Genomic DNA, 14,041 nt, shown 5'->3' with positions numbered 1-14,041 from the left:
CCAGGACTTGTCCCTTGCCTCTGCTTCTCTTCCCCACACGCCTTCCCCTCCCCAGCCCCTTTCGTCCCTTGCCCCTTCTTCTCCCACTGCTCCCCTTCCCTTCCCTTCCTCCCTCTCTTCTTTCTCCCCCTCCATCTGCCCCCTCCTTCATCTGCTCCTACCTCCATGGGCAGAGCAGAAAGAACCTCGGACTGCAGGTGTTATCACACCTTGTCCCTCTCTGGGCCTCAGTTTTCCCAGTCATAAGATGAAGGGGCTGGACAACGGAAATGTGAAGGTCACCTGCTTTCTATCTGCATGGACTGGGCCGGATTCTCTGAGGCTGAAGGCAACTGGCCCGTGCCAGGGGTGCTCCTCCCCATCAAGAAGGAGTGTCCAGCCTCCCACCTCAGTGCCCCAGCCCCCTACTGTGCTGGGTGGGAGGGGGAGCCTCTGGCCTTGGGAGCTGAGACCTCTCTGCCCAGCCCAGCCTAAACCAGCTGGCTCCATGGCCTGGGGCAGTGGCTCACAGACACACTGGTTTCCAGCCGGCTAGTTGCCAGAGACACCTAGATGGGAGTGGTGGGTTCATGATTAACTCGGGCACCAGGCTGGGCTAGGCGACTGCTGGAGTCTTCTAGAGTCTCAGGGACTGTGGCCATTGTCTTCAGGGAAGGCTGTGCTGGAGCACACCTGCAGGCGGTTCTACCAGCAGCGGGCTGGTCCCACCTGGTCCTCCCAGCCCCGCCTGGAAAGGAGCGAGGAGCGGGGAAGTCAGAGCTGCGAAGCTCCCTCCCCAGTGGGCGAGCCCAACTCCCTCCTGTGCAGAGAGGGAGCTGAGGCCCCCAAGAGAGGCAGGACTTCCCCCAGGGCACCTGCCGAGCCAAGGACAAGCCGAGACCACCGAGTGACCCAGGGTGAGGCCGGTGGCCGTGATGTTCCTTGCAGGGGCCAGGGCCGGGGCTGGCCGTGGGTGTGGAGGATGAAAGGAGAGATTGAGGAGCTGGAGGCAGGGAGGCCAGGGCTCTTTTCTGTGTCCTAACCTGCACACGCCCTTGCGCGCCTCTAGTCTGGTCTCCACCCTAGCTCTCTGAGTGACCTGGGGGGATCCCATCCCCTCTCTGGGCCTCAGTTTCCCCATCTGTCCCTATGAAATCGGGCTGGATCATTCTTCCAGCAAACATTGACTGGACTGAGCCCCTACTGTTTGCCAGGCTCCATGCTGGGCTCGGGGATACACTGATGAATGAGGTCCCCCCAGGAGCCGGGGCTTCAAGGGGGAAAGGTTGGGGGTCCTTCATGATGTGGGAGAGATACCTCTCCCAGACCAAAGGAGAGCTTGTCAGAGCCAGACTCCAGGGTCCTGAGTCCCTCCTGGCTTGCCGGCAGCCAGCACTCCCCAGCCTGCCCTTTTGTTTCGTGGCCCCCTTAGGGCTAGGGCCCCAGGTGCCAGCTCCCGAGGTGGGTAGCCCCAGCAGATGGGGGGAGAGAAGGCCCTTTGAATGCTCTCAGGCCTGGTCCAGCCTCCACCGCCCCCTCCCCCGCAGGCCGGAGCCCAGAGCCTGAGCTGGCTCCCCTCCCTGGCGACATCCTGAAGAATCCAGCCGCTGCACACTGGCTGGCTCCCTTCCTTTCCCCTCCCACCCGCTGCCTGCCGGCTGGAGGCGGAGGCTGGGGCAGCAAGCCCCATTATAAAAAGCGACAGAGCTCAGGCAGCGAGGGAACAGCACTTGGCTCACGCACCGGCCCCGGCCCCGCCTGGACCCCCGCCTGGACCCCCGGCCGCCCGCAGCCATGGCTCCTCCGCCCCTCTGGGGGCTGCTCCGCTTGGCTGCCCTCTGCCATCTGACCGCACTGCTGGCCGGTGAGTGGGGCGGGCTCCTGCACGAGCTAGGTAGGGGAGCCTCTGGCCCCACTTGTGCCCTTCAGGCCTGATACCAGGGCCCCCAGACCCGACCTGGGTAAGGTCCACAGCAGCTCCGCCCAGAGGGTGTGGTGGAGGGGGCTGGGCTCCTCCCTGACCCCAGATTTGGGGCTGCCCCTCCTGCTGGAAAGGTTTCCAGGCTCCAGGAACTGCCCGCCTGGCCCAGTGAGCCAGGCGGCTACTGCTTGGCAGCGCAAAGAGGTGGTGTGGGTGGCACAAGGGTGCCAGGCACAAAGGGGGTGTTGCGGGGGAGGGAGACAGGGAAGGCTGAGGAGGTTCGTGCTGGGCATGGGGGCGGGGGGGGGCGCGGGGGGCGCGGTGGGCGGCCCTGGTTTACAGTGGGCTGGGTCTCCCCTCCCGGGGTTAATGTGTAACCTGAAACCCTGACTCCTGAGTCTCAAGTCGCAGTTAGGATTTTCTCCTGCCCTGATTTCGAGTAGGGGGCCCAGGACCAGTAGAGATCAAGGTCATTGCAGATCATGGATTGGGCTTGTTGCTCTTGTTCTGGTCTGCAGCCCCAGTCCCTCTGCCTGTATCTCGACCATGCTACCGTCCTCCTCCTCCAAGCATAGCTCAGAAAAGGCTTTCACCTCCAGATACTGGCTCTCTGGAGCCCAGGACCGGGTAGGGCATGATGTATTCATCCCACTGACATGATTAAGATGGAGGCCCAGGGAGGTCTAGAAACTGGCCCGAGGATGCAGAGCCAGCAAGTAGGGCCGGAGAGAGCCTGGCTGCGTGCTCATCACCTCTATGGGCCACACGGCCTCTGAGAACTGTTTGAGCTAGACCGGCTGGCACGTTGAGGCTCAGAGAGGCTCACTTGGGGGCACACAGCAAGTCTGGGAGGATGAAAACGGTCTCAAGCTTCCAGGACACCCCTATGGAACACACTGTCTTTCCAGTCCCTCTATGTGGGGGAAACCAACCAGCAGGCCAGGGAACAGGTGGGTGGGGGGCAGTAGGGGCCAAGGGCTGCTAGCCTCCTGCTTTGTGGGCTTGAACCCCGAGGCCAGAGGTGTTTGGAGATCGTGAGCACTGAAAGACAGGGAGTCAGATGGAGGTCACTTTGCCGTAGCCATGACCCTGAGTGGGGTCTTGCCTTCTTTGGTCCCATGTACCGCACCGTGAAATATAACTATTGCGCCTTGGTGCCGTGGGGCTCCAAAGCCTACGAGGGTATTTTGGAAGTGGGAGGAGGATTACTTATAGGAAGCCTGGCGGTGGGTGCAGGGGGAAGTGTTCCTATGCTAAGATGAAGAGGGGATGGTGAGCGGGCCGGGGGTACCCTGGACACTCTTGTTTATAGCCTAAGGCTTTAGGACATCAGGTTTCTGCCCTAATCTTGGTCACTGACTTTGCTGGAAGATACACTATTTCAACTTTTCTGAGCTTGAGTTTTGCCTCCTCCTCCTGGCATTTGGCCAGGCCCACCTTGGAGGTCCTCACCCACTGTCATTTGTGGCTCTGAGAGATGCCCTGGGAGCCCCCGCAGGACGAGGGGGTGGTCCTGAAGCCAGAGAGGCCCCGGGGTGGAGGTTGGGGGGCTGGGGGTTTCTAGCTGGTGCAGGGCGGCTGCGTCAGTCCCCAAATGTGGGTTTGCGGGGCTGTGTCAGGCGGGAGGCTCCTCTGCTTTATATAACCAACCTGCAGATACAAGTCAGAGCAGAGAATTTTCTCGCCGAGCACTGACGCATTCACTCCTACTCAAGCCCCAGCAAGAAAGAGGGAAAAAAAAAATCTGTTTTAAGCTGCTGTGGTCTGCCCCCCGATTAGCTGTGGAGGCGGATGGGGAAGGCAGGAAAGGCTAACTTCAGAGTGTCAGATCCAGGCCCCCGTGGAATTTAAATAAAAATTCCTCTATTCCTTCGTTGGTTACAATTTTATGTGTCACAAAGCGCTTCCTTGTGCATTTTGTTCATTCATTGAACAAATATTTAGTGGACATCAGCTACGTGCCAGGTACTGTTGTAGGGGCTGAGTTCACATCAATGAATAAAACTGCCGAAGATTCCAGACCTCAGAGTGCTGAGCACCAACTGGGGAAGACAAGATGATACAAAAAATATATTAGTAAACAATTTGGTCCGTTAGAAAAACAGGCTGTGATTTAAAAAAAATATAGGGAGAGAGAAGGTTGCAGGGGGAGGTGTTGAGATTTTAAGTAGGGGTCAGGGAAGACCCTTGGAGAAGGGGACATTGAGGGAGGCGAGGGAAGATCCTTGTGGCTGTCTCTAAGGCAGTGGTTCTCAGTGGGTGATTTGGCCCCTCAGGGGCATTTGGCACATTTCTGGAGACATTTTTGTCATTACAGATGTCCCAACATTTTTGGTTGGGGGATGCTCAGAAATCTAGTGGGTGGAGGCCAGGGAGGCTGCTAAATATCTTTGAGTGCACAAGACAGTTCCCATGATGAAGAATTATCTGGTCCAAAATGTCGATGGGGTTGCTATCGAGCAAACCCCACTCTAAGGGTCCAGATATTTAAAAATCTTTATTCTCACAACCACCCTGTGAAACAGATATTACCATGTCCATTTTACAGGTAAGGGAACTGAGGCTCAGAGAGCTTAAATGACTTGTCCAGGTCACACACCTGAGCAATGGCTCAAGCCTTCTCTCTATCACCTTGCTGGGAGACCCAGAACATTCTTGTCTTTTCCTGCCTGTAAGCCTCTTAGCAGTCCTTGAGGTCCAGCCTAAAGGATTCTTCCTCTAAGAAGCCTCCCCCGATTACTTGCAGTGGGAAGTAGTCTCTCCCTTGTGCAAATCTCAGCACATTTGGGCGTATATTCTGCAACATGGTATTTCTACCTGGTATTTAAGGCTGTTTAGAACAGTGGGATGCCTAGAGGCTGGGAGGAAAACAAGATCTGCCACTAAGCAGCTGTGTGGTCTTGGGCTGGTCATTTAACCTCTCTGATTTTCAGTTTCTGCATCAGTAAAATCGGGATAACAATACTCCCTTTGGGGATGTTGGGAATTAATGAGAGCAGATGTGCCTGTGCTGAGTACACAGTAAGTAGGTGCTCAACTAAGATAAGCTCTGGTACTTTGTGGGCCTGTCTTGGCTGCCCTTCAGGCTGAGACCTTCTGAGGGCAGAGACAGGCCTCCATCTGACTATGCCTCACAGCACCCAGCACAGGGAAGGGGGAACGGCAGCATTTATTGGTTGACTGAGTAAACACTGCAAGCTGATGGTGTTTATTGGGATTGAGGTATTTGCTCTAAGCTCAGCACCAGCACCAATGGGAGAAAGAGCTCAGGGTCAAGGACAAAAGAGCCTGGGCCTTTGCAGATACTCAAAGGTAATTCAAACAAATGTTGCCTGAATCAGGAAAGGGATGGATAGATGGATGGATGGATGGATGGATGGATATAATGGATAGATGGACCAATGGATGGATGGATGGATGTGGATGGATGGGCAGATGGCGAGGTAGGTGAAAGGATAAGTAGAATGAGACATTATTTCATTCAGTGAATATTTGTTGAGTATCCACTTTGTGCTGAGAAGCACTGTGACACCAAGACTGACAACGTCCCTGCCTTCCTGAAATTCATGTGGCAGTAAATGGCTGGCTGGCTGGAGGCATTATTTCCAATTACTGAAAAGAAAACTTCTGAGGAGAAACCCCCCTTCAGGTTAGTTACATAGCCCTTCCCCATGCAAAACCAAGAACAGAGCCTGGCCAAGGGTATGTAGGCACCGTGGCAGAGGGTGGGGACTTTGGGGACAGGCTGCCTTTGTGGTTCTTTAAAGCCACAAAGCACGTGAGCAGTGGTCTTCCCCACCCTGCGCCATAGAGTCGAGAGAGCCGACTGACCATACCTAGCCTATCCCTCCTGCCCCCCGGCAGCCTCCCCTCGGCTCCAGATGGCCTAAGACCCCTGCCAGACCAATGGGGGGGGCACTTCCTGGCTCTATTCAGCAGGGCCTGGGGAGGATGCAGCTGAGTCATTCCAAAGTCCCTCCGGGGGAGAAGGCAGGTGAAAGGCAGCAAGGTAACTTTCACATCCTGGTTCTTCAGAGAGGAAGGGCAGCCTGTGACTCAGGGACCAGCCACCGGAGTGCTTGCTGCCTGCCCCAGGAGCTGCTACTGTTGCCCCTTGATGGCCCAGGCCAGTGCAGCCTGCAGGCCCCGAACCCCCCTTCCATAGTCGGGCTGGGCTGAGGCTAAGAGGAAGTGATGGCAGAGGAGGCGGCACATTCTAGAAGGGGTGTGTGTGTGCTTGCACCTGTATTTGGGAAGGCAGAGCATGTTTGCACGTCCACATCCTCGTAAATACTTGTGCATGAGCAGTAAGGGTCAGCTGGGGCCTCCCAGGCCCTGCCTGGCTGGAGAAGATCATTCAGCTCTCTAGACTCCCCTGCCCTGGAAGTCCTGGCTTCTAGAATTTTGCAAAACCCTCTGGGGTCTTGCTTCACCGCCTATGACCTTGACCCAGAGCTGAAGCTCAAGCTCTTCCTTATTTCACATATTGCTCTTGAGCTGACACCAAGGAGAATAAATTTTGCTGGAGATTTTAGGGGAAGGAGGAAGGAGGAAAAGCAGTGCAAACAACTTCAAATGTTTATATGAAATATTTGGGTTCTCGGGGCGCCGGGGTGGTTAAGTGTCTGACTCTTGATTTCGGCTCAGGTCCTGATCTCAGGGTCGTGAGATCGAGCCCCTGGTCAGGCTCAGCGGCGCATCTGCTTGAGATTCTCTGCCTCTCCCCTTGCTTGTGTTCTCTCTCTCAGGCGTGCGTTCACTCTCTCTCTAAAATAAATAAAGAAATCTTCATGGTTTTTTTTCAAGATTTTATTTATTTATTTGACAGAGAGAGACACAGCGAGAGAGGGAACACAAGCAGGGGGAGTGGGAGAGGGAGAAGCAGGCTTCCCGTTAGCAGCGAGCCCGATGCGGGGCTCGATCCCAGGACCCTGGGATCATGACCCGAGCCGAAGGCAGACGCTTAATGACTGAGCCACCCAGGCACCCCAAAAATAAATCTTTAAAAAAAGATTTGGGCTCTCAACTGTTGAGTCACCCCCCTCCTGTCCTGGGGTTTCTCTCTGGCTCCGTGCCATCAGCAGGCCCCTAGCCACCCCCCTCAGCCCCTCACCCCTTGCACAACCCCCATCTCCACCCCTCCTCCTTATTCCTGCCCCCCTAAATTGCCCAGGGGACTCCAAATGACCCCCTCGGTTCCCCTCAGCAACTGCTGCCAAACTCATCTTGGCTCTTCACGGCAGAACAACGGGTACCCTACTCACTGGACCCCACCCCCAGCCTCCTTAGAAGGCGACTGTACTTCCGCATTTAACACTTTTTATTTGTTCCATGTGCCCAGTCATATGAATGCCTTTACATGGTTTTGTGGCGGGGGGGGCGGGTTCATATGTGCCGTCCTGTTTGTTGGTGTGTGTGGATGCGTGTGGATGTGTCATAGGGTGGGCATATGACGTGTGTCTCAGAGGTCGTGGAAATCCACGAACATGGATCAGCCTGACAGGGAGGAACGGTGTGTGTATGTGGTGGGTGGAGGGTCGGGGGCGATAGTTGAGCAGGTGACTTACTGGGGTAGAGGGAGTGTGGGGGGATACATAGAGCCATGGGCCCAGAAGGGGCGAGAGCCTGGCCTGGTAGGAGAGCCCGTTCCCTCACTTGCGGGCTGTGTGGCCTCACGCAGATCCCTGTCACTCTCAGACTTGTCCTCTCTTCTGTACAACTGACCAACGACAACTTAATTTTAAAAATTAAGCCCTCACGGGCGCCTGGGTGGCTCAGTTGGTTAAGCGACTGCCTTCGGCTCAGGTCATGATCCTGGAGTCCCTGGATCGAGTCCCGCATCGGGCTCCCTGCTCGGCAGGGAGTCTGCTTCTCCCTCTGACCCTCCCTCCTCTCATGTGCTCTCTCTCATTCTCTCTCTCTCAAATAAATAAATAAAATCTTTAAAAATAAAAAAAAAAAAAAAAAAAAAAAAAAAAAAAATAAAAATTAAGCCCTCACTACTTACCAGGCAGTAGGAGCTTTATAAGTAAGAATTCATTTTCATTAATTTGGTAACATCCCTGTGAGGTAGATACTATCATTGTCTCTATTGTACAGGTGGGGAAACTGAGGCATAGAGAGGTTTGGTGGGGGGGAGGGGGAACGGGGGGGCTGAGGTCAAGGGTGCTGAAGACCAGGGTGTGCAGGGCAGCGGCTGTGGCCTGGATGGTGCGGCTGGCACGAGCTGGCCTGGGACTGGGAAGCCAGATGCCCCTGGACAGTCCTGCTGACTGGGGGCCTCTGTGGGCTCAGGACAGCACCTCGGTGTGAAGAAATGCAACATGACCTGCAACAGGATGACCTCGGAGATTCCCGTGGCCTTACTAGACCACTACCATCGAAATCAAGAATCCTGCGGCAAGCCTGCCATCATGTAGGTACCGGCCTCTTGGCCTCTGCGAATCCCCATCCACATCTTTCTTTTTCATCTGGGCTCCTGCCAAGGGCCTCGGCAAATCGCTCCTCCTGCTCCTGCCTCCTGGCCCGTGGCCAACCTTAATATCTGCCCCCAAGGGTAAAGGTTGGGAGCAGTTTCCTGAAAGGCCTGGGGCCTGGGGCCTGGGGCAGCCACAGCGGGTGGTGTGTTTCAGGTGGCAGTCGAACCTGCTGGATTTCTTGGGGACGTCAAGCACGGTGGTCTGAGAGCGCAGGTTCCAGACTCCAACCAATGTGGTGCAAATCCTGGCTCCATCACTTACAAGGGGTGGTGTGTGGGGTGGTGGTCCAGTTGCCTACCCTCTGGGCCATAGTTTTCCTTATCTGTAAAATGGATAGTTGGGAGGATGACAGGGGATAATGCAAATAAGCAGCTTGGCAGGGTGCCGGGAAGCTGTTGCAATAACAGAGATTATTATCCACACTTGACAGTGGGGGAAACAGGATCCTTGTGAGACTTCGGGCCAGTCTACAGACTGGTTCTCGAAGTATAGGGCTCAGAGAAAAGAAGTCGTGTGCTTCATTCCATCGACTGTGCAGCGGCTAAGAGGGGCATGGGGGCTACTGCCTGAGCTCTCCTCCCCTCGCCTGTTGAGGCTTGCTTCCCCCAGACTCCCCCAATTATTTGCTTCTGTTTTCTAGGTAAAGAGGAAGTGGGAAGCCCCAGGGAGGGGAGCTTGGCCCTGGGCCGCACCTTGCCTCTGGGGGCCTGAAGCGTTATGCTTGCTTCCTGCACTTCTCTGGTTTCCCCAGCGAACCAGAGCCATGCACATTCACATGACCTCTCTGAGCCTCGGTTTTCTCATCTGTAAAATGGAGATGGTCGCCATAGCCACCTCTCGGGATGGGTGGGAGGTTTAAACAGGCAAAATGCCTAGCACAGAGGTGTGGAGCATGAGCTCCTGTCAGCTCTGAGCTGTGTTCTAGGCAGTGAACCAGCCACACCCAGCTTCGGAGGAAGCTCAAGACCTAGATGGCACTCGCGGTCCCAACGGGACCCCCGAATATGTGGCTGGAGCTCACTCAGTGTGCTTTCGGCCTGAGGAGACACTAAGAGGTAGAGGTCCAGAGGGCAGCCTGTAACTGAGGGAGCAGAGGAAGGGACATTTGGGTCAGCTCCTTCCAGAGAAAGGAGGCCCCACCCCGGAGCTCACCAGTCACACACCTGGAGCAGGGAACACTGGTGGACAGCTCCCCCCAGTCAGAAGGCACAGCCCAGAGTCCCTGCCTTAATGGTGAAGACATTATTATTATTAACATCGTTATCATTTTCGGCTGTTACTCTGAGCCAGGTGTTTTACATAATTTTCTTTCTTTTTTTTTTTTTTTTACAATAACACCGAAGTGGGTGACCAGCTTGCCCCAGTTTTCTGGGACTTTCACAAAAAGTCCTGTATCTTGAGGACCCCGCCTCAGTCCCAGCTCTTCTGGGGAGGCTGGTCACCCTACAGAAGGTAGGTATGCTATCTCGATTTCTCAGGTGAGGACACGCAAGTTCTAGGAGTCAAGCGGCCTGAGCTAATCAGCTCACAGCTCACAGCTACGAAGGGGTGGGAGCAGGGCTTCCAGCCGGGTCTGTTCACCTGCAGAGCAATTTTTTGACGCTTCTACTCCATGTGGCATCTGGGCATCACTGGGTCCCTGTTTTCCTTCCTTGTAGCTTGAGGACGATAAAGAACAGAACCTTCTGTGCTGATCCAAAGGAGAAATGGGTTCAGAAAGCCATAGCACATCTAGAACGCCAGACTGCTGTTCCAATTCGAAATGGCGGCACGTTCGAGAAGCAAATCGGTGTGGGTGAGCCCAGGACCACCCCGGCCACCAGGGGAATGGACAGGCCTGCGGTCACAGAGCCCAAATCCACCCAGGAAAACAGTGGCCAGGAGGCACAGAGGGCCTCGGGGACTTCCTCAGAGCTGCCAACAGGAGTGGCTGATTCCTGGGGGACCAGGTTCCCCTCCACTCCAAAGGCTCCGGATGGAGGACCTCCAGCTGGGTCCCAGAAAACTGAGTTTTTCAACACTGCTACCCTCACCACCGCAACGTCCTGGCAGAGTTCTGCTGCCTACAAACCCGGGTCGGGCCTCTGGACGGAGGGAAAGGCCTCTGAGGCCCTCCCCACCCAGGCCTCCTCCACCCAGGCCCCCTCCACCCAGGCCTCCTCCACCCAGGCCCCCCCCACCCAGACCCCCTCCACCCAGGCCCCCCCCACCCAGGCCCCCTCCACCCAGACCCTCCCTACCCAGGCCCCCCCTACCCAGACCCTCCCTACCCAGGCCCCCCCTACCCACACCCCCACCATTTCACACACAGCCTCAGAGGACAGTGTTGGCCCTGAAGGCCAACCTGTGTGGATCACAGGAGACAATCCCATGCCAGAGAACTCTCTAGGGCCTGAGGAGATAGATCCCATCTCAGCTCACACGGATACTTTCGGGGGGCCTGACGGCACACCCCATCTCTCCACGGTCCCTGTCTCCTCTCAAAGGGTCCCCAGCAGGGAGCCAGTGGCCTCAGGCAGCTGGACCTCCAAGGCGGAGGAGCCCATCCATGCCACCATGGACCCCCAGAGGCTGGGTGTCCTCATCACTCCTGTCCCCGACTCGCAGGCAGCTACCCGGAGGCAGGCGGTGGGGCTGTTGGCCTTCCTTGGCCTCCTCTTCTGCCTGGGGGTGGCCATGTTTGCCTATCAGAGCCTCCAGGGCTGTCCCCGCAAGCTAGCCGGGGACATGGTGGAGGGGCTTCGCTATGTCCCCCGGAGCTGTGGCAGCAACTCCTATGTCCTGGTGCCGGTGTGAGCTGGCCCCCTGCCTGCCTCCAGTTGTTCGACTCCGACAGCTGCCTGGGGTCCCCCGTCCTCACACCCACCCTCACCCAAGGGCCTGACCTGAGCTGGGGTGATCAGAGCGAGGAGGCAGGCTCTTCCACACGCAATGGCTCCTGGCTCCCGGCCATATGCCAGGAGGCCACCCTTGATCACTGTTGACCCCCTGGGGACAGAAGCGGTGGCCTCTGCAACTCACCCCAATGTCCCCAAGTCAGGAAACTTCTGCTGCTGGCTGGTGAGAGGTTCCCTTTGACACAGTCCCAGACCCGATGAACAATTATTTATTAGAAAATGCCCAGCCCCTCCGGGTCACATCCCCATCTCACAAATGAGCCTCAGGCCAGACCCCCTCTGCCCGCTCCCTCGGACCTCATCGTGTCTCTCGGTCCCGCTGCAGTCGCCAGTCACCCCGGCCACCTGCGGTGCTATCTCCCCCGTCCCCTGTACAGAGCCCACACCAGCCGGGGACCCGTCTTTTCTTGCATGAGCCTAGTGTGGTGTCCCCTGGGACTGCTCCCGGGAAGGCTCTGCCCTCCGTTAGGCATCGTGGGAAGGGGACATGAAGTGACCCGGTGGCTTGGATGGTTTTTCTTCTCCCCAGTCGATGCCGTGCGTTGGCGGAACCTCGGCTGTGGGTGTGAAGGCTGGGGTTCTCGTCCCAGGTCCACCACCGACCCAGCAGGACATTCGTACCTCTGGTTCTCCGTCTGTGGAAGGAAGGAGACGTGGCAAACGTGTGACGATAACCTGTACACTGATGGGCATCACTCATTGATCCAGAGACCCCTGTTCCCAGGCGGGGGGTGTAGCTTCACCACAGAATACCCTAGCCGGCTTCACCCATCAGGGAGCCTGGCACATCGGTGGGCCCTGTGCCTTCAGGAGGTGGGGGGGGGTGTCAAGGAAGGGATCTGAAAGCTCAGGTCCTGCTCCATGGGAGGGAGTCAGCTCTGTGGGCCCCCTGAGTGGGGACTGGGGGGGGTGCTTGAGGGGCTTGGAGAGCAGCCCTCCCAGAGTCCACCAGGCTCGCAGGGACGTGGAGACAGCCTGTGGGACAGGCTGAGGAGGAGGGAAGGCCTGCAGGCTCCTGGGAAGGCTGAGGTGCTCAGGGAAAGGAACCCGGGGGTGGGGAGGCTGCTGGGAGCAGCTCCATGCCCGAGTCAGGGACTTGGGCCCCGGGCGTTTGCTGTTTCTTTCCTGCAGCCTGGCTTCCCCCCCTGCCCCGTCTCTCGCTCCCTAAAAACACTGCTGTCCCCATTCCAGGATCTTCCCTCACCTTCCTGCCCACCACCGGCAGGGCTAGGGATTTCCAGGACATTTTCCATGAGATCAGAATCCACCGTTGAAACTTGAGGTTTCGTGTTTACCTCTGAAAGAGACTCCGTCCTATGGGGAGGGAAGTTGTGGGCACAAAGTCAGGGGTTCCCTTTTTGGCTGCTGGCCTCACCCCTCAGGGTCCCTGATGGCAGCTCCCCACCTTCCTCAAAGGTCCCCGTAGGTGACCCTTGCCCTCCTCCACCTGGGGAGCCTCCCACGGTCCAGGGTGGGTGACACTCCACTTGTCAGATAGATGCTCAGAGGAAGCAGACACAGCTCTGGTCCGCAGAGAGGGGGCGGCCACCCAAGTCCACCCAGCCCTCCTGCACCCCCTGCTGGGCATGACCTGGGATGTTGGGGCCTGGCTCTAGTGGGGGGCACTCTGACGGCTCAGAGGGCAGGCAGCCGGTCTGAATGCACTTTTGGGGGTTCCTTGAGGCTGGTGGGAGAGCCTTCAATGGGTGGGGCTCCCCTACTTTTGTGAGCAATTAGCTGGGAGCAGCTAGTCCCCCTTCCACGGATTTGATTAGTTCTCCCAAGCAGGACATGGACAAGGACAATTTGGGGGGAACTTTGGAAGGAGTTGGTTGATCCTTTTGCTTTTCCAACCCTATCACCAATGTCTGTGCCATTTTGTATTTTACTAATAAAATGGAAAAGTCTTGTGAATCGAATAACGTAGCTTTTTCTAGGGCAGGCTCAGCAACCGGAGCCTCAGGGGCAATGGAACAAGGGAGGGGGCCAAGAATCTCTGGGTCCAGCCTGCCTGGGGCAGAGTGGCAGGAACTTTTACAGTCAGCAGGAGAAGCAGCACTGGGGATGGGGGTGAGGAGGATTGAGCCCCTGGCCTGGCTCTGTTCTGCCCAGCTGTGTGACACTGGGCAGGGCCTTTACCTCTCTGAGCCTGTATAAAATCAGATGTGAGATTTCTCCTAGTGGTTCCCATCCGTGGCAGGAATCAGAATCCCTTATGGAGCCACCCCACCCTTCCCCATGACTACTAAACCACCATCTCAGGGGCCTTGGTATCACCATTAGTGATCTGATGACCCATGGGAGCGAACTGGGCCACATTTTCCTCTTTGCTGCCTTGACTCACTGCTGGTCCAGATTAAGATCAAAAGCGATTATTTCTCAAGGGACTTGGGTGTTCAGAGATATGACCCAAACACAAACCTCCTCGTGGTCCGTAAGCCCTCCAGTGTCCCAGGGTGGCATCCCAAGAGCTGCCATGTACAGTTGTGCAGGTTGGGAACTGCACCAGGTGCCACAGACCAAGTCCAGCCTCTTATTACACAGTATTTCATGGATCCGAAGGTGCGCATTTTTTCCACATTGTGATATCTTTGGGATTGGGGTTTGTCTTACAATCAATGGCTTGTCATAGTTTAATCGACAGGTCTTGTTTTCTTTACTGGTTGTTCATTAAATATCAGAATGTCTCACAACCAATGGCAGTTTAGGTTTGATGTATACACGGAATTTTTAAAAATCAGAGACAGCATTTAAAAATCAGGAAA

General features: G+C 56.3%; 1 protein-coding gene across 1 annotated transcript; it reads left to right on the top strand.

Annotated features, from left to right (window-relative positions):
* Positions 1 to 1,684: 1,684 nt before the first annotated feature.
* On the top strand, positions 1,685 to 13,198 carry CX3CL1 (C-X3-C motif chemokine ligand 1). Its single transcript, XM_078063600.1, has 3 exons — positions 1,685 to 1,843; positions 8,195 to 8,315; positions 10,038 to 13,198. Exons 1-3 carry the CDS (start codon positions 1,774 to 1,776, stop codon positions 11,173 to 11,175), a joined length of 1,329 nt encoding a protein of 442 aa, XP_077919726.1. The 5' UTR covers positions 1,685 to 1,773; the 3' UTR covers positions 11,176 to 13,198.
* The last annotated feature ends 843 nt before the right edge of the window (positions 13,199 to 14,041 follow it).

Source organism: Halichoerus grypus, chromosome 15 (genome assembly GCF_964656455.1).
Source record: "Halichoerus grypus chromosome 15, mHalGry1.hap1.1, whole genome shotgun sequence".
NCBI lineage: Eukaryota > Metazoa > Chordata > Mammalia > Carnivora > Phocidae > Halichoerus > Halichoerus grypus.
The sequence above is the reverse complement of the archived record's forward strand: the minus strand, read 5'-3'. Positions and strand labels throughout refer to the sequence as shown.

Bases quoted from the DNA above. Each gene is read 5' to 3' on its own strand.
- CX3CL1 (XM_078063600.1), top strand. From the start codon at position 1,774: ATGGCTCCTCCGCCCCTCTGGGGGCTGCTCCGCTTGGCTGCCCTCTGC. The intron at 1,844-8,194 runs GTGAGTGGGGCG...CTGTGGGCTCAG, and splicing joins TCTGACCGCACTGCTGGCCG to GACAGCACCTCGGTGTGAAG. The intron at 8,316-10,037 runs GTAGGTACCGGC...CCTTCCTTGTAG, and splicing joins TGCGGCAAGCCTGCCATCAT to CTTGAGGACGATAAAGAACA.